General features: G+C 40.8%; 1 protein-coding gene across 2 annotated transcripts in view; it reads right to left on the bottom strand.

Annotated features, from left to right (window-relative positions):
- The window catches only part of aebp1a (AE binding protein 1a), a 22722-nt gene that overhangs the window by 2086 nt on the left and 989 nt on the right, over nucleotides 1-19647 (bottom strand). Inside the window, exons 2-20 of one of the 2 annotated variants that reach the window (XM_008281809.1) lie at nucleotides 18807-19324; nucleotides 13136-13381; nucleotides 12956-13006; nucleotides 11241-11315; nucleotides 8996-9067; nucleotides 8747-8806; nucleotides 8586-8645; nucleotides 6860-6937; nucleotides 6554-6663; nucleotides 5345-5484; nucleotides 5120-5204; nucleotides 4894-5038; nucleotides 3052-3131; nucleotides 2826-2949; nucleotides 1807-2003; nucleotides 941-1114; nucleotides 732-857; nucleotides 396-642; nucleotides 84-223 (exon numbers count right to left, since the gene is read on the bottom strand). In XM_008281809.1, the coding sequence (XP_008280031.1) occupies nucleotides 84-223; nucleotides 396-642; nucleotides 732-857; nucleotides 941-1114; nucleotides 1807-2003; nucleotides 2826-2949; nucleotides 3052-3131; nucleotides 4894-5038; nucleotides 5120-5204; nucleotides 5345-5484; nucleotides 6554-6663; nucleotides 6860-6937; nucleotides 8586-8645; nucleotides 8747-8806; nucleotides 8996-9067; nucleotides 11241-11315; nucleotides 12956-13006; nucleotides 13136-13381; nucleotides 18807-19038 (2442 nt within the window). In that variant the 5' untranslated portion in view covers nucleotides 19039-19324. Of the gene's footprint in view, nucleotides 1-83; nucleotides 224-395; nucleotides 643-731; nucleotides 858-940; nucleotides 1115-1806; nucleotides 2004-2825; nucleotides 2950-3051; nucleotides 3132-4893; nucleotides 5039-5119; nucleotides 5205-5344; nucleotides 5485-6553; nucleotides 6664-6859; nucleotides 6938-8585; nucleotides 8646-8746; nucleotides 8807-8995; nucleotides 9068-11240; nucleotides 11316-12955; nucleotides 13007-13135; nucleotides 13382-18806; nucleotides 19421-19647 lie in introns of those variants that run through there. The other variant, XM_008281808.1, reaches the window with a different exon arrangement.

Below are 19647 nucleotides of genomic sequence, written 5' to 3'. Positions count from 1 at the left end.
TAGAAAAACTAAACGACAAAAAGACTTTAATCAGTTCTGTTCAGCTCTGAGGTCGACCAGTACTCACTGGTCCAGGTACCTACTTGCTCAATGAAGGACAGCAGAGCCTCGCGGTTGTTCTCCCACTCCAGAGGCAGCTCACTCTCGTGGGGAAACTTATCGCAGCCCAAGAAGATGGAGAGCTCAAAGCAGTTGGTGTGTAGGTAGCTGAAGTCATTCATACCTGTGGAAGAAGAAGACAGGATGCTTGAGAGGAGAGACATCTTTTTTCTTTAGTATCATCACACACTTTTATCTTTGTACAGGGTTTGGAAGGAGAACATTTTCACTCCTTTTATCTCCTTTCATCATCTTGCCTCATTAATTCAAACTATACAGACACAGTGGACACTCACTGCCAACCACTGGTTTCCAGTTGGCCCTGTTGGTGATACCCTGCCCTCCAGTGACGTCGTCACCGTGGCAGGAGCCCCGGTAGGTCTCCGTCATGCTCAGGTGGCTGTGGGCATAAGACATCGCCAGCCAGCGAAACATGGCGTCATCCGGCGTCTCCCTCAGAGCGCCTTCGTTCTGCCGCTGAATCCGAGCCCAGGTCTCCTCGTTCATCTCGCTGTTGATTCTCCAGCGCCGGCTGTCGGTCAACTGAAACATCCGGACAGTAATTAATGATTACATGAGAACACAGTTGCTGAGGTAATATTTAAATGTATAACTTTGTAAAATAGCCTTACAGAAACTGGTGGTCGCTGCATATCGAAAGGGTACGCGACCAGTTTTTCTCCTCCTTGTAGATTGGCTCCAAGCACAAATGGGGTGCGCTCCATCCAGGAAATTATTGCTTTTGTCTCAACTGCAAGCTGCAAGAGCAATAAGGAGATTATGCTTTAAAGTCAATACATCTGTAAGGACTTAAAATGTGAAAATGAAACGACAAACTTACCGAGCCGTTGAGGGTGTTTTCTGGAAGGGGGATGTGATGGTTGGGCACGATGCGAGGGACCCAGCCTCGGTCCTCGGCTCCCCACAAAATGCTGTTGAGATCAGGGAAGTTCTGGAAGATGTCATAGCCTTCTTCAGTCCAGTGGCCCAATGCCCAGTTCCCCATCTCAGAGCCCTGAAGGACAGAGGAAAGGCCAGGCTGAGGCGCTGTTTTTAAGGTGTAGCTTTTTGGTGTCACTAAATACTAGGGGTGCAACAGTACACATATTTGCACCTACATTTTTTGGTATCAGCCTTTTGGTTCGGCATCAATGTGTACTGAACTGTATGATGTGTGGAACTCAATTTAAGACTCCACTTTTCCCCTTTGTAGTTGAGAAATGCAGACCAACCAGAGCATCCTTCACTTAGCTCTGCCCACGATGACTGTGATTAGTTTAAAGAAACAAAAACAAGTCAGAGCCTTTTTTCTTGCTTCTTTTAGCAGAATGACAGTGGGGTGCAGCCAGACCATTATGTTCTACAGAATTGACTGGCACTGCGAGACTAGGTAGCCACACGAAAAAAAAAACAAAAAAAAACCCAAACAGAACTTTGTCCATCCGTGAGAAAAAAATGGAGAGAGGTCCTCTGAATAGCTGGTAACAGTCACATTTAGTGCTGTCTGCGTAATGTGATTGTGTTACATGGTGATGTAGATAAGTAACAGAGAAACGTCTGGACTTCAAACTAGATGTTTCAGGCAGGTGAGGGACAGAGTTTTCTGAAAATAGGTGCTTTTGGACTTTGGGCTTTGTTAGTGTGCAGTACTTTTTTTGGCACATAAGGTAAATACGGTCAGCTTGTCATCATGCAGGCTCGTCGTACCATCTCGAAGGCCAGCTCATAGGCGTCAGGGTTCAGCGAGGGCACCAGGTGGATCCTCACTCCATCCACCAGGCGGCGCACTCTCGGGTTTTCATCATTGTACTCTTTACACAGAAACTGCATCAGCAGGAGGACGAGCTCCCGGCCTAGCGCCTCGTTACCGTGGAGACCAGCAGTGTAACGAAATTCGGGTTCGCCTAGAGATGATAAAGCATATTAAGAGATTTTACTTCAAGCATTAAGAGTCAGAACAAGTGAGGTACACATGTTTACGTTGCTCTGGAAACTTCATGCCAATTACACACTTCCAACTCCATGCAGCCAAAAACACTCAAAAGTCAATTGGTTGGCCAAAAATTCCTCCAGTGGCACTCTGGGTTTTATGTAGCTGTACATGTGTGACTCTTTGAAAGGGGCTGCCCTTGAAGTTGTACTAAACCACATAAGAGGAACATGCTGGAGACCACAAAACCTCTAGGACTAAACAAAAAGGAAGACTCTTGTTTTTTTAATGTGCTCTTTTACAACGTCTACAAACTTTTTCACAGTACTCTCCAAATCAACCCTAGAAAGATGTTTCACCATGCTGAATGTATCTTCCAACAACTTGCACCTCTGTATACTGTTTCTGAGCCATGCTGCATTTATTTTGTTGATCCAGTAGGTTTTATTTTCCTCTCTTGTCTCTCTTCTCTCTGCTCTGTGGAAACACTGCCTGCAATTCATCTGAAAACTCTGAATTCTTTTTACACGGCAGTTGGTTACAGCTGAGTCAGTTGTGGATTCTTATTTGCTTTCTTCTCTATTTGTTTTTTTAGCAAGACTAGCGGGATCTCGTTTTTTTTTGGTATTTCTTTGTGCCTCTCAGTAAATCTGATGAGCCGTCAGAGCCATGAAGTGCTCCTTCTCCTTTGTAATCTCTGTGTTGTGCTACACTATAAAGCCAAATATGTGCAGTTTCTGCAACACTGTTACAGCAGCGTAAAGTTTAATGAAGCAGAAACAGTAAAACTCTCCACCTGTCTCGTGCTCTCCAGGGTTGTCAGAGATCTCCATGGCATACATCTTCAGGCCCTGCGAGCTTTTACCAATGTTGTAGATCCTGGTGATGTTGGGACACTCCTCACTTATCACCTTCATCATCTAGGAGAGAAAACACACTGTGGGTTATGATGTTTATACAATTATCAGTTTATAAGCTTTGGCGTTCTGCATCCTTCTGTGTGTTTGGAGTGAAAAGCAGACCTGTCTCATCTCCTTGTAGTTGTGGTGTCTGAAGTCCAGGTCATCGGACGGGTTCACTTCATTCTCACTGCGGTGGCTGCCTGAAACAAGCAACATGCTCATATGAAGACCAGCATTGTTGGAGGAAGAACTTTTACTAAGTAAACCTCGAAGTACTTCACTTTAAAAAATACTCCATTACAAGTAAAACTTCTGCGTTGACGATTTTATTTAAAGGATCATCTAATTTATTTCAGCCTGTTGTATTTCACATTACTGCATCTGTTGTGTCTCTATGGATCATGCTGGCTTCTCCACCTCTGTTTCATAAAAGTATTAGGGTTATGACCCTACAATATTATACAAACTTAGTTTACTATTTTAAATTTTATGGCTAAGACCCTGCAATATTAAGAGGCAAAAATCAGTTGTTGGGCCCTAATGTCTCCATAAACTGATCAGTATGCTAAAGCCAAAAGGATAAAGTGATTTAACTGGTCACCTGAATGCTTTGTTGATTAATTGCTTAAACTATTCTTTAAAGCAAAGATACCAAAATTCCTGGGTCTTAGCTTCTTGAATGTGAATATTTGATTGTATGTTTTGTTTTTTGTTTTTTGTTTTAATAATAAAACTCTTCATCTTTTTGGAGTTTGAGACAAAACAAGACATTTATAAGATATCTTGTAGGTTTTGGGTAATATTCACAAGTATTTTCACAATTTCCTGACCTTTTATACACTTGACAATTGATTGATTATTAAAGAAAATTATTGACAGATCAATAGGTAATGACAATACACTATAACATCAGATCTACTATAGTGAAATAATACTACATGTCCCTCCTTTTCTCTGTTACATAACAGCTGAACATGTAGCGTCCTTCTGCAAGATCAAGACCACGAGGTTTAGGACCATCAGAGCTGATACACGTGTACTTTAGTGAAGAAATGTCAAACAGATTTGCAGTCAATTAAATTGTAAAGACAGAAATAATAAGTAGATATCTTTGGGACTATCAGGCTTCCTCTCTGTCTAACATTACTCAAATCTTTAATAAACCAACTTTTCATGAACTAAGAAGCTTTTGTAAGAGTTTTATGACCCCATGAGTCACAACTTTCTCAGCAATACGTCGCCTTCCACTGGAAGAAAAAACACAACTTTTGCCAAACTTGGAGGGAGAACAGTTTCACCTAACTGTGGTGATACACAAAAGTCTGTTTCACAACAGGAACTCAGCAACCTCAGAGCTAAAACATGTGTTATGTAACTGCACTACAAGAGGACTGCTAAGTGTTTCCACCATTCCCTGATAATAGCAGCTGCTAGAAACACGCACAACATTAAGTCTATTCTGCAGTAGTGAAAGTAACTGAGTACATTTTACTGGAGTATTGAACAAGTTGTACATGTCCACTTACTTTTTCTTTTCTGCTTAACTGCATGTATCTGACAGCTGGAGCTTTAGTTACTCAAAACACATTAGCAGCTCATAAAACAGATGTGTTGTTACTCAACAGTATATAAACTTTAACCTTTTTTCACTTCATCCAGCTACAACTTTGGAGGATCAATTAAATGCACCTCACTGCACCATAAAACTTTAATATTCCGCCACCATTATATTTAAATTCATCAGATAAATGTATGTTATATGTAATATTGTGAAATTTTAACTTTAATACTTAGATTCTTGAGGTAAATGTCAAAATTTTAGATTTTGTTGAGTTTTATCCTTAATAAACTTTAAATTTGTTGCTAATCTGGTAACTTCAGTCTTATTTCGCTATTGAGCATGACTGTGAGTGTCAGTGGTGCTGTGTTGGAGCTCTGAGGAGTGTTTTCAGTGATACTAACTGGGCAGCTGACAGGCCAAGATCTCAGCTCGGAGACACAAGCTGCCGTTCCAGCTCTGAGGCAAGATCCGGATGTATCGTGCCACCACGGGAGCATTAAACTGACTCATCACCGGCGTGTCCTTGTCCACGTTCCCGTAGAACAACTGCAGGAGAGGATCACAGAGGAAGGAGCTGTAATGCTGTGATGTGTTATTAATTGTTGGTTTTGTTCAGTTTCCACTCACCCATTCAGCGTAGCCATCGTGCAGCACAGTCCAGTCACGGCTGTCGTTACTGAAGGCCACGTAGTAGGATGACACGAAATCCTCACTAGGATGGAAATGACAATAATTAGCCTAGAATTATTTCCATCAGGATTAAATGTTAGGACATTTAAAACATAAAAATACTATTGAGACCTCAGATGTCAGTACAAGGATTTTATGAAGTGACGTTTTAGCATAGCTCACTGTTGCTCTGAGTTCCTTCCCTGAGTGATGACCCCAGTGAACTCCACCTCTCGCCGGGCGTCCACCTCAAAATAATGGTTGTGCTCCTCTGGTTCTGCACACCAGGCGCCTCCATACAGATCGTCCTCATTATCAGAGCCCTGCACACAGAGTTTACATGCTAAAGTTAGAGACCGATAACTGTTTTCTTGATGAAATAAAACACCTACTGAACACATACCTCACCCCCCCTCCCCTCAGGACATAGATACAGAACACTAAGATGCAGACGAGCAGGACTAGGCAAAAGCCTAATGCCATCCATTATTGCAACATTTAACAAAAGGCCAAGGTGATCTGGACAGAGCAAAAACCACACTTATAAGTGAACAGTACTTTGTAGAATGTGTGTTTTTGTATAATGTGTGTCCTGTTAATGTAATGTTAATGTAAGTCAAGTAGAATGGTGCTGTGGAAAAGAATTTCCCCACGGGGAAAATAAAGTCTAAAAATCTGAAATGCTGAGCTTAGATTAACACCAGTTCTGATGTACTGGTGAATTTATATAAGTCTACATGTCTATAATAATTTGTCTAAAATTAACCGCTTATAATAACCACATTATATAAAAAACAAAAAACTTCTGTGCTCCTTGGTGCAACCATGAAGCCATGATGGATTCAGCTGTGACCAAAAGTCCCATGATAATAAAAAAATCTGTAATTTTTCAGCTGAACTGCAGGCTGTGTTTACACAGTGCATAGAGGCGACAAGTACACAAACAACCTAAATGTAAATAGTGCAATATCTGTAGCATGTCAGCTACCATTTTTTCCCCCAGCGTTGGTAAAACTTGTGTACACTTAGATAAATGTGGACATGTTGATTCCAGGTTGTTTCCTTTTTTGTAAAAATATATAATTCCAAGAAAATTATAACTTTCTATGAAAACTGTCATAATTTACCAAAGACATTTCTGAGTTCTCTCTACTTAGATCCATGGTTGTTCTGCTTCTATACAGATGCAAGACTTTATATTGGGAGTAAAAAATGAGCCCACCAAGGGGAAAAATGTGACAGGAGCAAAAAACAGAAAGACACCCAGAAACTGCTTGGAGTTCAGTGTATTAAAAGGTTTCATTTAAAGGTTGCATATTTATTTGAAAATTAGCTGTGGCTCCACTGTCGGGTAAAACAGGCTTAGATGCTTTGTGTGTAGATCACATATACCTGCATGTTGAGGCGTCCTCTCTGAGCCACGAAGCCGTGGTGAGACTGAGAGGAGGCCAGCAGCTGGTCGTCCTCCACCCGGTGAGACTCCAAACCCAGGGGAGGACACTCTGAGAGGAAAACAAAACACACACAGACAGAATCTGTTTAACAAATGTCCCTGTAAAATGAACATACTACTCCTAAAAGACAGTGTAGTAGTTTAATAACAGGCACAGAAGTTTAACAGATGTGTGTGTTCATACAGGGAAATGTATTTTTTTAAATGCAAAAAGCTCAAACTTCAAACGGAGCGGATTGTCGTACTTTTTGGCTCAGCAGGCACTGCAATCTGCTTCAGGCGCTCCTCTTCCTCCTCCTCCCACTTCTTTCTCAGTCGCTCGGCTTCCAGAGCATAACGAGAAAACAATATGTGTCAAAACATGCTTTCATATGGACCTCACTCTCCAGCAAGCCACTGACGCACAAAACACTTCCATATGTGCTTGTACAGTTCACCTTCATTTCCACTCATGTGTTTTCTGTCTGAGATATGGGTCACTTCAGTCTGCTAGGATTCCAGAGTGGATTTCTGTTACATCTCGTTTGAATTTTCTGGAGGCTAAACTGTTGCGTAAGACCTTAACATATTGGTTTTTTCAGTCATCCTTTCTTGTTTCTTGATCTCATCAAATCACCCATCTGAGCTTTATGTAAGTGTCCACAACAGGACAGTGAGCAGTGCAGCTGTTTGGAATTCCTCCCCCTCCTCCCATGACTATCATCCCTTAAGAATTTCTAATTAAGGAAATAGAAGAAGTCTGGTGTCATTCTGTGTTCTTTTATAGTCAACAATTGCTTTGAAAGTGCAAAACCAACAATGTGTATGTTTCCTAGTCATTTCTGACTATGAAAGTGATCACAAAGTGTTTAACAACAGATTCCAATAGGGTTTCTACCAATGTATGTTAGTCTGGATGCCCCGGCCACTCAAAGATCACATGAAATTATTCAAACTTCATGTGAAGGATCATCACTGGTGATGAGATGTGGGTCTGTGAACAGTTTTCAAAGTAGAACAGCTGCAGTCTCCAGAACCGGAGAAAGAGCATCAGGTCAGGAGCTCCAGGAGTATGCTCGTTCTTGTCTTTAACATTCACGTATTTGTGCACCGTGAATTGGTCCCCCAGGGTCGGAGTGTCAATGCAGAGATCTACTTTAACTTTCAGAGGCATTTTCAAACACTATGTCATTTGGGCGCTCCAACCTGTTCTGTTCTGTGTCACAGTGGGTTTCTAGACTGCAACAACACGACTGTTGCTCTCCTTCGACCCTACTCACTAGATTTTGCTCCCTTCACTGCCTTCCTTTTCCCCAAAACTAAAGCCAAATTTAAGGGCCAATGCTTTGACATCATTTAGGAGACTCAGCCGTCATCACAGACGGCTCTTTACATGAATGTGACTGCTGAGGAACATTACGAATGTTGCAGGAGCACTGGGAGCAGAGTATTGCTGCACAAGGAGTCTACCTTGATGGGAATGGCAGTCAAATTTAAATCAAGCTTTTTTTTTTCTTACGGTGTCTTGGAACTTTGTTATGACCCTTGCAGCCTTGCAGACCCGACAAACCATGGCCCCTTCAATCCACACCTACGTGTACATGACACTATGATGGAAGCACATAGTAACGGTAATGTTCAACCTTTGGGATAGCCAAACCACAAAGAACATGTGCATTACAGCAGCAAGAACCATTACTTAATTTGCATTAATTTATACAACGGCTCCCATTGCAATACACTGAAACATTCCAAGCCAACATTCAAGTAAAGGTTTTGTTGTTGGACCCATCGGGCTTGTATTGGTATTTTTGATCTGCCATGGTTTATTGTCTTCCTATGTCACTGGAGTGTTGTCTACAAGTTTTGTAGGTGGCGCAGTTTGTAGGGTCTGTATGGGTGCAGTAAGCAATAAAATGAAAATCATCAGCCTTGTTCTTTCTTTTGTTCAATAACAAGAATTTACAGTTTTCACAAAAGCCAGATAAAAACCTTTTTCAGCCTTTTCCTTTCGAGCTCTCTCCTCCTCTTCCTCTTGTTTTTTAGCTGCCACTGTGGACACAGAAAGTACCTCATTATTACTGCTTTGATCAAGACTTGCAGCATATGTAGCAATTAGCACTTTTCTGGTTATTGATAGGAAACAGACATACAGTCAGCGTAGTCGTATTCTTCATACCAGGGACCAACGTATGGGACGGTGGTAGTTTCCTCTGAAACACAAGCAAATATGTGATAAAGGCTTTACTTGATGCCATCATGACCCTTTAGTGAGGCACACCGACCTCAACCCAACTCTACACTTTCAGTTCTATCTTTTATCTCCCAGTGTTATATGCCAAAATTTTAAAATGAGACAAATTGTAAATGGCACAACTCTACATTGTGCTGCAGACGAATACCTGGTATGTACATGATGACCTCTGTAGTTGTGACGTCTCTCATGTTGTCAGGGTATCCACCAGGCACCTCATCTATGACGAAAACAGCAAATTCTGCATCACCAGGGAAAGACATCTGCAGGAAGAACTCATTACTCTCCTGTCATAGACACACATGGTGCTCACACAAGTAGCATCAATTTGAGACTCTAAGCGCCAAACAGCTTCTGGGTGTTTTTGCTCTTGGTACACTTTTCCTCACTGCCCGCTCATTTTTCTCTGTAATATAAATGCCTGCACCTCAAAAGAAACAGCACAACCATGGCTGTATGTAGAGAGAACTCAGAAATTTCTTCTGTGCAGTATGACACAATTCTAATATTATAAACTACAAAAAAGAAAAAGTGACATTTCTTAGTTAAACATAACAAAGAATTAGCTAGAATGAGCTTTTTTTACATAATGTATATTCAATAGTTATTTAACTAATTGCATTTTTACAACCTCTTCAAACTAGGTGGTTTTACTCTGCATATCCACTCCAGAAAGATGTTGCACCATGTACTATGTATCTTCCAGCAACTTGCTTCTCTGTATACTGTTTCTGAGCTACACTGCATTTATTTTTTGGTCCAGTATGCTTTGTTTTCTCTTCATCTCCTCTCTGCTCTGTGTAAACACAACCTGCAGTTCAACCTCAAAGTCTGTGCATGTCATGTCTCGAACCCGTTGTTAGGTTTTTGTCTTGTAGTATGTCTTGTGAGTTTTATTTTGAAAATCTTTTCCCCTTCTGTGTCAGGTGACTTGCCCTTCCTCCTGTGTTACCTGTGTCTGATTGTCTACCTCGCCCTAATGTTCTCCACCTGTTCCTCGTTGCCCCTTGTGTGTATATATAGTCTGCGTCTCCCTTTGTCCTGTGCCAGTTCATCTTGTTCTACGTACCAGATCCGTCGTCCTAGCCATCCATGCCACGATCTTGCCAAATTCAGATTTTGTTTTCTTTCTTGTATTTCCACAGTCTTGTTAACGTTTTATTTGCTACTTTGTATTGCCTCGATTCTGTTAATGTTTTGTTGCTACTTTGTAATGTTATGATCCTGCCAAGTTAAGGTTTTGCTTTTTGATTTTCCAAGTAACTTGTTTCCTCGTAAGAGTGATTTTCGGTTTTCATATTTTCCTCACTTGAGTGACATTTTGTGTTTATCGTTTTTGCAGAGATTTTAAGTTGATACTTTGTCTTTAAATAAATCCGTTAAGAGAACTTTGAGCCGAAGTGTTTTGAGTCTTGCATTTGGGTTCACGTCCTTGACTCGTTGTGACAGTGCATTTATTACAACTGAGTTGGTCATGGCTTAATAATTGTGCCGATGAGAGCAGAATATTTTTATTTTTTGGTCCAGTATGCTTTGTTTTCTCTTCATCTCCTCTCTGCTCTGTGTAAACACAACCTGCAGTTCAACCTCAAAGTCTGTGCATTTATTACAACTGAGTTGGTCATGGCTTAATAATTGTGCCGATGAGAGCAGAATATTTTTATTTTTTTAATGTATGTACAGTAATTAATGTATTTTAAATGCAGGTTGAGGCAAAAATCATGTTTGCTTCTGGGAACTCAGACTTTCAACAGTTCTAATGACTCACAGAAACATTATGCCGTAAGGGCTACTTTTTTTTTTGTTGTTCACTGAGAACATCATTTGGTCACCATGTGTTCATTTGGGGACTCCGTATGTCCCTTTTGGAGAGCTTCCTGCTCCACTTCATGAAAAAAATCACATGCTAGATTTGACATTATTGTTTTGATATCTTTATCAGCTATGAGGCAGACAGATGGACAGAGCCACAGGCACTGAAAAAAGACTATTTTGTCATATTTTACTGACTTCAAAGACCTTTTACTTTGTTTCAGACACTTTGACAAGAAACATCAGATGTTTCCTCTCTGAAAAAGCCTGATTTATACATATGGTCAGTTTTAGGACCTGCAGACATTTTACTTTAAAAAAATACGTCTTTCTGGGTTTTGCAGAGTGGAAGGCATTATGCTTTGACTGTTTACCCAGTGGTCTGTCTTCATTTGCATGTTGAACACGTCTAAATAATATATCAGTTTAATGGAGAGCAGCAGCCTCCATGTGTTTTTATTGTCAAACGTAAAAATCTTCCGTTTTCACAGTCCTCACAGCCCACTGGAACCTCTAAGTGTTGTAATAAAAGGCTTCATAAAAGCTCTGGCTCTGAATGAGAGGATGTTGATGAAACCTACGTCTGGCATCCCAGTAGTCAGCGTCAGGCTCACTTCGAGTTTTTGTTGGAGGTGTTGGCTTCTTGGAGACGTCGACTGCATGACAAAGAGAGGGGAGGCTGTATTAAGAATTTAACTGCAAATCTATGGAAATGTTGACACAATATACACACATATATACACATTAGACAATAGTACAATATTTTCTCCTTTCTTTAGAAATGCTATAATATAAATACAGGCCACAAAGTGCAAAGACAATGCAACAAAAGTGAATACAGCTGTGATCACTGTCTCACAAGTTACAAACCCTGTGATCACTGAAAACACAGTTGCCGAGGTAATAAGGAGGTATAGAATGACCAAGAGTACCACTAGCTGCAGTGGACAGTGCACTGCTTTCACAGTTTAACTGTGAAAAACAGGACTGGCAGCTACTTCAGACTTGGCACAGGGTTTATCAATGGAAATGAAAGTTTCTGTGAGAGTGTGAAGAACAGTTCATAACATCAGCCTCTATAGACAACATCAAAAAACAAACAGACAAAACACTTTGCTTGTGTTTCAGCCCAAAACTGCAAAATGAACCTTGATAAAAAGGGGTCCAGCCTGTTTGGTGTGAACCTTACCAGGACTACCACAATGATTGCATAGTCCTATCAGTGAAGCATGTAGGCAGTAGTGTGATGATTTGGGGTTAAATCACTGTAAAAGGTGTTGGGGAGATGATAGTTAAAGATGCACCATGAATGTCTGTGGCTACACTAGAACACTAGCTGACAAGATGACTCCCAGTCTGCAGAAGTTTGGCAGAAGAGGAATATTCCTGCATGATAACCATCCAAAGCACTAAATCACAAGACTTTCTACAGAAGAAAAAAATGAAAACTTTGACCTGATCAAGTATGCCGTTTGACTTGAATCCAACAGAACACATTTGGTTTATTTTAAAGAGAAAGGTAAAGCTTGAGCAAAAAGGAAAAAAAAGTGATTACTGTAAGGTAAAACAATTTAGAAGCATTTTACATGTAAATGATTTCAAACAAAGTCAATCACTTCTGTTGCATACTTTAGGTTTAGTGGTTTAGCACTAAAGTTTGATTCTTGGGCGGACACCCAATTTTCATTACTGTATTGAGTAAATATAGTTAGACATAACTGGTATCCAAATGGGGCTGCAAGGTGGCTTGGTATTTAGCACCGTCACCTCGCAGCAAGAAGATCCCCAGTTCGTCCCAGTACGGACACCCGAGATCTTTCTGTGTGGAGTTTGCATGTTCTCCCTATGTAGCGTGGGTTCTCTCTGGGTTCTCCTGCTTCCTCCCACAGTCCAAAACATGTTGAGGTTAATTGATGATTCTAAATTGTCCGTAGGTGTGACTGTGAGTGTGCTTGGTTGTCTGTCTCTAAGTGTAGCCCTGCGATAGACTGTCCCTGTCCAGGGTGTCCCCTGCCTGAGTCAGCTGGGATAGACTCCAGCCCCCCGCGACCCTAGTGAGGATTAAGCTGGATTAAGTTGCGTATAGATAATGGATGAATGGTATCCAAATGTTAAACTAAATATTACCATAAATTTGTGTTTTTGCAATTTAAGCCAATAATTGTCATTTTATTTGTTTTTAATTAAGATTACCTTGTCATGGTTTATGTAATAAATGTATTCTTTCTTTCAGCTTTACAGAGTATCACTTTATTTTGCCAGCGAGAACCAGTTCAGTGATCCATGAAAGTCTTACCCAGGTCTGGTTCAACAGGCTCCTCCCTTCCAGGCGTCACAGGTCGAATAACTGTAAAGATGCAGATAAAAGGCTAGTAAGGCTGGAATCTCAACCCATCTTGAAACCAAATTTAGAGAGACAAAGACTGAATAATGTTCATAATCTATAACCAAAAAGATAAAACTGAAATGTACTTACAAGTGTCCCAGCCAAGCTCTATGAGCAGCTTCTCTTCCTCCTCGTCCAGAGAAGGCCGTCTGATATCCAGCTGTGCTGTGGTCGTCGTCTTTGGGCTTTTGGTGGGTTTTGGGGTCTTTGGCTTCTTTGTCGGTTTTGGTGGTTTAGGTTTCTTGGTTGGTTTTGGAAGCTTGGGCTTTTTGGTGGGCTTCGGAACTTTCTGCTTCTTCGCCTTGGCCTCTTTTTCTGCTGCCTTCTTTGCCCTGGCTTCAGACAGATGGGCAAACAATATATAGCATGTTTGTATGTGTGTATGAAAGAGACATATGACACAGCTGTGTGGCACTTTATCTGCTTTTATTGAGGTTACATTGCTGAATGTTTCTCTTTAGTCTCCTTTGTTTGCCAGCACAGATGTTTTTACAGCAACTATCAATCTGCACCAATAAAACACTCGGACAGACAGACAGACACTGCTGGAGCACAGAAATGAAGCAGGACCTGGTTCCAGGGAAGAATTAGTGAATGGGCCTCCTGGTTCTGAAAGAGAACTCAGCCAGGTCATTAGCTTGTTTGGGCCTGAGACCAAACGAGAAAGCACTAAGAGCTGAGGTGTCTGCCAAGGATTAATAATCTTCTGTGACAGTCAGTGCTGTTCATGATGAAGTTGTTATGTAAGAGCAGACTGAGTTTGAGGAAAGGTCATGAAGCTGACGGAATGAGTCACATCTCTTTTGGGAAATTGGTTCATTTGCTTTCGTGACAGGAAAAGATCAATGTCAGTCTCCTATTTGAGGAGCCCTGTCTCACTCCCAACATGCCATTCTGCTTTAGCATCACATTTTCATACTCTATAGGCTTTAATGTCATCTTTCAATGTGTAGGGTAATCTGACAGGTCAGCAGAATCTCTGAATGTCAGAAATAGATACCACATGTTTTCTGTTGTAGTCGCAACAGCTGCTCCTTTTCAGGCAACAAGAAATCTGGTTTTGTTAGACTAGAATAAGAACATGGCTAACTGAGCTTAGCATAAAGACTAGAAACATGAGGAAACAGCCAACCATATAGTTAGCTCTCGACACATCTAAGAAATGGAAGGAGCTGTTTTTTTTTATCTATTGATCTCCTCCTCCAGAGGTCAATAAGTATCATTTAAGAACAGTACCACTGTCAGTTACAATCCATTGTATGATCATCTAGTTTTCCATAGTGTTGTCCAAACAATGCTGATGAATAACTGAAACAGTTTTTTTATTTTCTTCCATCAGTTCTTCAAAGAATGGAAGAAACCTCTTGATTGAGAGGTGGGTAAAAGGTCTTCAAGAACCTTAAAGAGAAGTAAAGTTGTATTTTACTTAAGCTCCTATGATTACCATGATCTGGATGACTGAGAATCTACACATACTTTGTTAAGGTGACATGTTTGCTTGTAATATGCCATACATAACAAATGTATTATCTTAATAAAATTTTAAACCAGGGTTTTTTTTAAATTCAGTTTAAACTTCCTAAGGTCTGTAGCAGTTCATCATGAGATGCCTTATATAACTTACCAGTTAGTTTTATGTTAGACAAGCCAATGAACGAACTAAATACCTTCATTTAACCTAAACTTTTAAGGTACAATTAACTTTGTGTGTACAGTAAATGTTTTCAGATTTGTTTTTGAATATAAAGAGGCTAACAGATGGGTCTCCAGACTCAGACATGCAGAGGTGTTGAGTTACTCCCTCTAAAGCGTCTGATGACAAACTGCTTATAAACTTGAAACTATAAAGTAGGTGGAGTTACATGGAATATTACAGAGAGGAGATCTTCAAAAGGCTTAAGGGTTTTTAATCCTCCCTCGCTATACAACCATCATCCAACACAGAGGGCTGCTTGTTTTCTTCTGCTAGACATGTTTGCTGATGTTCCACTGCTACGTCAACTCAGCAGTCCCTCACAGCCAGAACATTACTCCTCCTCTGTTTACAGAGTGGTCACCTGTTCCTGGCATTTCTGTTAATGTACTTAGAAAAGACACATAAAAAACATCAAAACCACTGACAGGCGATGTTAACATTATTGATTGTCTCATTACAAAAAAATGTTCTGTTGGGTCCTGGCACTAAAACAATAGACTAGAATTTGATGGCCGTTGAGAGTTATTGGACCACAACAACTGCTCCTGTAGAAATCTTCGAGGGTCGCTTTCAGGGAAGAATAATGACCTCCTCTTTGGCTGGTACATCTAAACTCAACTGGCCTTCAGAAACTGCTGCGCAAGGCTTGATGTTGATTGATGAAAGTCAAAGAGAACAACATGCACCATTTTATTTTGCACTCTTGATGTCTTCGTCCAGTACCAATCTTCTCTCTAACATCCCCATCAACAATGTCATATTCCCCATGTAAGCTAACATAGCTAAACTCTGGTGCTCTGTTTCCTACATAGAATACGAGGTACATAACTAGTATTTTTTGTTGCATTGGTGCAACAACACATAGTGACTGTTGGATTGCCCACTGCAGTTGAAACACAAAGGCACTAGTCTTATCAGTCATTGTTGACACCATATCAAGAGCAGTGGGGAGTATGAGATCCTCAGCTATTGTATGTGGTTTCTTGCACTTGACCATTCTGTTACAGGGCTCCAGACTAACTTTTCCAATGGTAGCACTGGTTCTACCAACTTTCTTCATTGGTCGCACCAGCTAATGATTTGGTCATTCCACTCCCTTATTTTGGTTCAGCATTGCCACAGCTATTAATGTACCATGCGTGATGATGAATAGTTGTTATTGCAGAACTTAGTTATGTTGCAATGATCGTCAGTGATACAAGACTAAATATTAGTAAAATTTTTTAACCTTAAAATATATTTTTTTTGTCACCAATCCTCTTCTAATATCAGTCATTAACTGGACACCGGCTAAACAGATGCAGATGGATCAGAGACTTTGTCACCAACCGTCTGCAGTCGGTCAGGTTGGGGCCCCACCACTCCTCAGTGCTGACAGTGAGCACTCAGGGCTGTGTGCTCAGCCCCATGCTGTACGTCTTGTACACCCACGACTGTGCACCAGCTCACAGCAGCAACATCTGTCAAATTTGCAGATGACAGTAGTGCGGTTGGGCTGATTCACAGCAATGATGAGATGGCCTACAGAGAGGAGGTCCTGAACCTCACTACCTGGTGTTCCCTCAATAATCTGGCACTCAACTTCTCAAAGACTAAAGAGTTTGTGCTGGAAGGGAGTCAGTCTCATGCTGTGATTGGCTTTTCTGTTCTTCTCTCTGTTACCAGTGGACAGAGCTGAAACAACTCTAAGAAAGTTAAGAAGAAAGACTCTTCTTTATAGTAACTCACATCCAGCAAAGCTACCCTGTATCTTACATTAAGTTTCTTCACACCTATATCATTTTTCCAATTCCATTTAATGTTTGGAGTTCTATTGACTGAAGCTCTACATCTTTGAACTACATCAAATCTGGCAGATGGAGGTGGGGGTGTATGGAGGGCGTACAACTTGCCTACATCAGGGACTGGGGATTCACATTCAGCCTCTCCTCTGTGGTTTAGACAACAAAAGCAACTGGATTAAAGTAAAAAAGAAAGATGGTGGTTTTGGTAAAACTGCAAATAAATGAATCACTGTGGACTTTTTCTATATCAAACCAGACCACAATCTTTCTCTGACCTTAACCAAGTGCTGCCGGAGTCTAAACAAATCTATAAAAAAAGTAGAAAAGTGCTATAGTCACAACAGCTGGATATTGTGGTGCAAGATCAGCTACTTCATTGACAAAAATGTCCTCAGATAAATGCTTGAACTTTTCCTCATCATTTCAAAGACACAGAGTTCATTGGCATGTAGAGTTAGAAAAGGAAGTAAACTGTTCAGAGATTAGTTATTGAGAAATATTTTAGTGACCGAAAGGATGATGTTGATCAAAACAGGTACTTTGTCAGCAGTGTTTTGCAATTGTTCCCACTACATGAGAGAACAATCAGTTTGAGCATTTAACCCTCTGAACACCAAGCAGTTCCAGGGTGTTTTTGGGTTCTGTCGCATTTTTACTCACTGTGGACTCATTTTAATGCAATATAAAATCCTACACCTCAGTGGAAACAACACAACCATGGCTAGAAGTACAGAAAACTTAAAAAAAAAGACTTTGGTGAAGTATGACGCAATTATAATATCATAAATCATAAAGCATTTCTTTGATTATTTATTTTACAAACCTGAAAAAAACAGAAATCAAATTTTCCTAAGTGCCCACAGGTGTTACCAAAAAAAAGAAGATGAGGATTTTGTGTATGTATTTTTTCTTATCACAGGAAAAAAAAACATAGCAATGCTTTTCTTCCTTCTTTTTTTTTCAAAATTATGCAACATCAAGTACAAACCCAGCTTTACCCTCTTACAGGTTAATCTATCCATGACTCTAGTAAATGTTACCAAAAAAAAACAAAAAAGAGAAGATACCAGAAGGCCCTGACAGAGGCCATACAAATCTTACACTGAGCTGTGTTAGTATGACTGTGAGTCAAAGCTGAAAAAGATGCTGCACGCTCAGCAGAGGCCTGGCTGGATAAACAAAGCTCAAGAGATGAAAAATTGTTCTGTGTCTCTTTGGGTTTTGTAATTATGGCCTTTTATGTAACTTAAATCAGCCTCACATGAAAAGCTTTGGCTGCTCCACTTGTGGTTTTGCTTCATACAGCGGAAAGTTAACATTCAGAACATCCGTTTCATTGCATCAGGGCTACTGAAAGTGGGCCGCCTCATAAACCCTGTCTGCTCCCTCATGGAAAATCGTAGTGGAAATATTTCCACAGTTGCTCATGCTTTGTGTTTTTCACAGATGTGCCTTTCTTGTAGATGTAATTGAAGCACTCGCACAACAAAAGCTTGTTTTCTGATTGTTGTGTTGGACAAAACAAGCCCCTAAAACTTTTATATGTAGCTGAGCACACAACCTGCTCTGATGACAGAGAAAACAGGTCATGGAAGCTGCTGCCAAGAAAATGTCAGACCACCAACTGTAAGGTTCTGCCCCGTCATCTCTGAATCACTGACATATTTTCATCAAAACAAAATCCCCAACTCTTCCGGTAAGGGAAAGAAATTTGTTTTTGTCTCTGGATACCCTGGAAGCAGAGCACTCGATAACAGTTTCCTTTCAGTTCAAGCCAAATGTTCTGCCACCTCAGAGATTGACTGCAGTTCTTACTGACTGTGTATCCTCAGTTTTTTGTCTGCAAGCTCTAGCTGACAGTTCAGAAGGAGGAAAAATCTTATGTAAACCTTCACATTTTTGCACATAAATGCTTGAATCCTTGATTCAGACTGAGTTTCTGATTGTAAACTTAAAAATACTGGTATAATGCAACATTTCTTTTTAAGTTCTGAAAACTTCTCTTTAAGTTATGTTCAACTGGCAAACTACAGTGAGTCAGAGGAATTAGAGTTCCCTCTGCAATCAAAGCTCAGCTTGTATTTAGTTTCAAATTAACTAATGCAGAATTTAGTTTAAATCATACACAAAGTTAAGTTGATGCAACTTTATTATGTCAACTCAACCCAAGAAAATAATGTTTGCAACTTAAGCACTTGTTGGTTGTTTTACAACCAAGCTTTATTTCAATAGTTGAAATAGGTCTCTTGAATTAGTTTTGACTGCAGCAGCTCTTACTTACCTGCCTCTATTTCCTCAGGTGTTTTCTTCTTCTTTGGTTTCGTCCTGTCCTCTTCCACCACTTCAGCTGCCGGCTCATCTGACATTACCCCTTCATCTTCCCCTCGGTGCTTCAGGAGTCCTTCTTCTCTCACCTGAACTGTTCCTCTAGAGCGTTTAGTGTCATCTTGAGCACAGACCAGGACGCAGCACAGGGTCAACCCGAGCAGCACGACCACCACCTCGGCCCTCATTTCTCTTACTGAGCACTGACTGAAGCAGAGCAGACGTGCTCCAGGAATATCCACGAATCTCAAACTAGCTGTGAAAATAACTGAACATCTGACCTGCAGATGCAGAGAGTCGCTGTGTCGGGTCACCAGACTGCAGCAGAAGACATGAAAGGGATGGAGAGAACAAAAGGATGAGCCTGTGGTGGTCTGGGGAGCTTCCTCCTCTCTGATGGAGGAGCTAAAAAACTCAGAGCGCTGCAAGTTTCAAAGCCGCCTGGTCGTGCCGGAGTGGAGGAAATGCATCTGTCTGGAGTGGATTTTCAGCAGCAGCGGCAGCAGAGCAGCACACACCTCCTCCTCCTCCACATACTCCTTACTCACATCGCTCCCTCATGGCCCTTCACCCCCTTTTTCCCCTCACCCATCTCTGAGCTGAGGGGAGGAGCATCTGCCACATGTGACATTCCTACTAGGGAGGGGGGAGTCCAAGAAAGAAAGAAAGAGAAGACAGAAAGAAATTAACTGTCTGGTTTGCAGACTGAGAAGAGCACCAGAGAAAACAATGTGATTCAAAGCACAACTTAAAGAGGGAGAAGGTGATTCAACACAAGCTGAAGCTCCACATTTACT

The sequence above is a fragment of the Stegastes partitus genome, unplaced genomic scaffold, assembly GCF_000690725.1.
Source record: "Stegastes partitus isolate 25-593 unplaced genomic scaffold, Stegastes_partitus-1.0.2 Scaffold246, whole genome shotgun sequence".
Taxonomy (NCBI): Eukaryota; Metazoa; Chordata; class Actinopteri; family Pomacentridae; genus Stegastes; species Stegastes partitus.
Note: the sequence above shows the minus strand (reverse complement) of the source record. Positions and strands in the feature narration are given on the sequence as shown.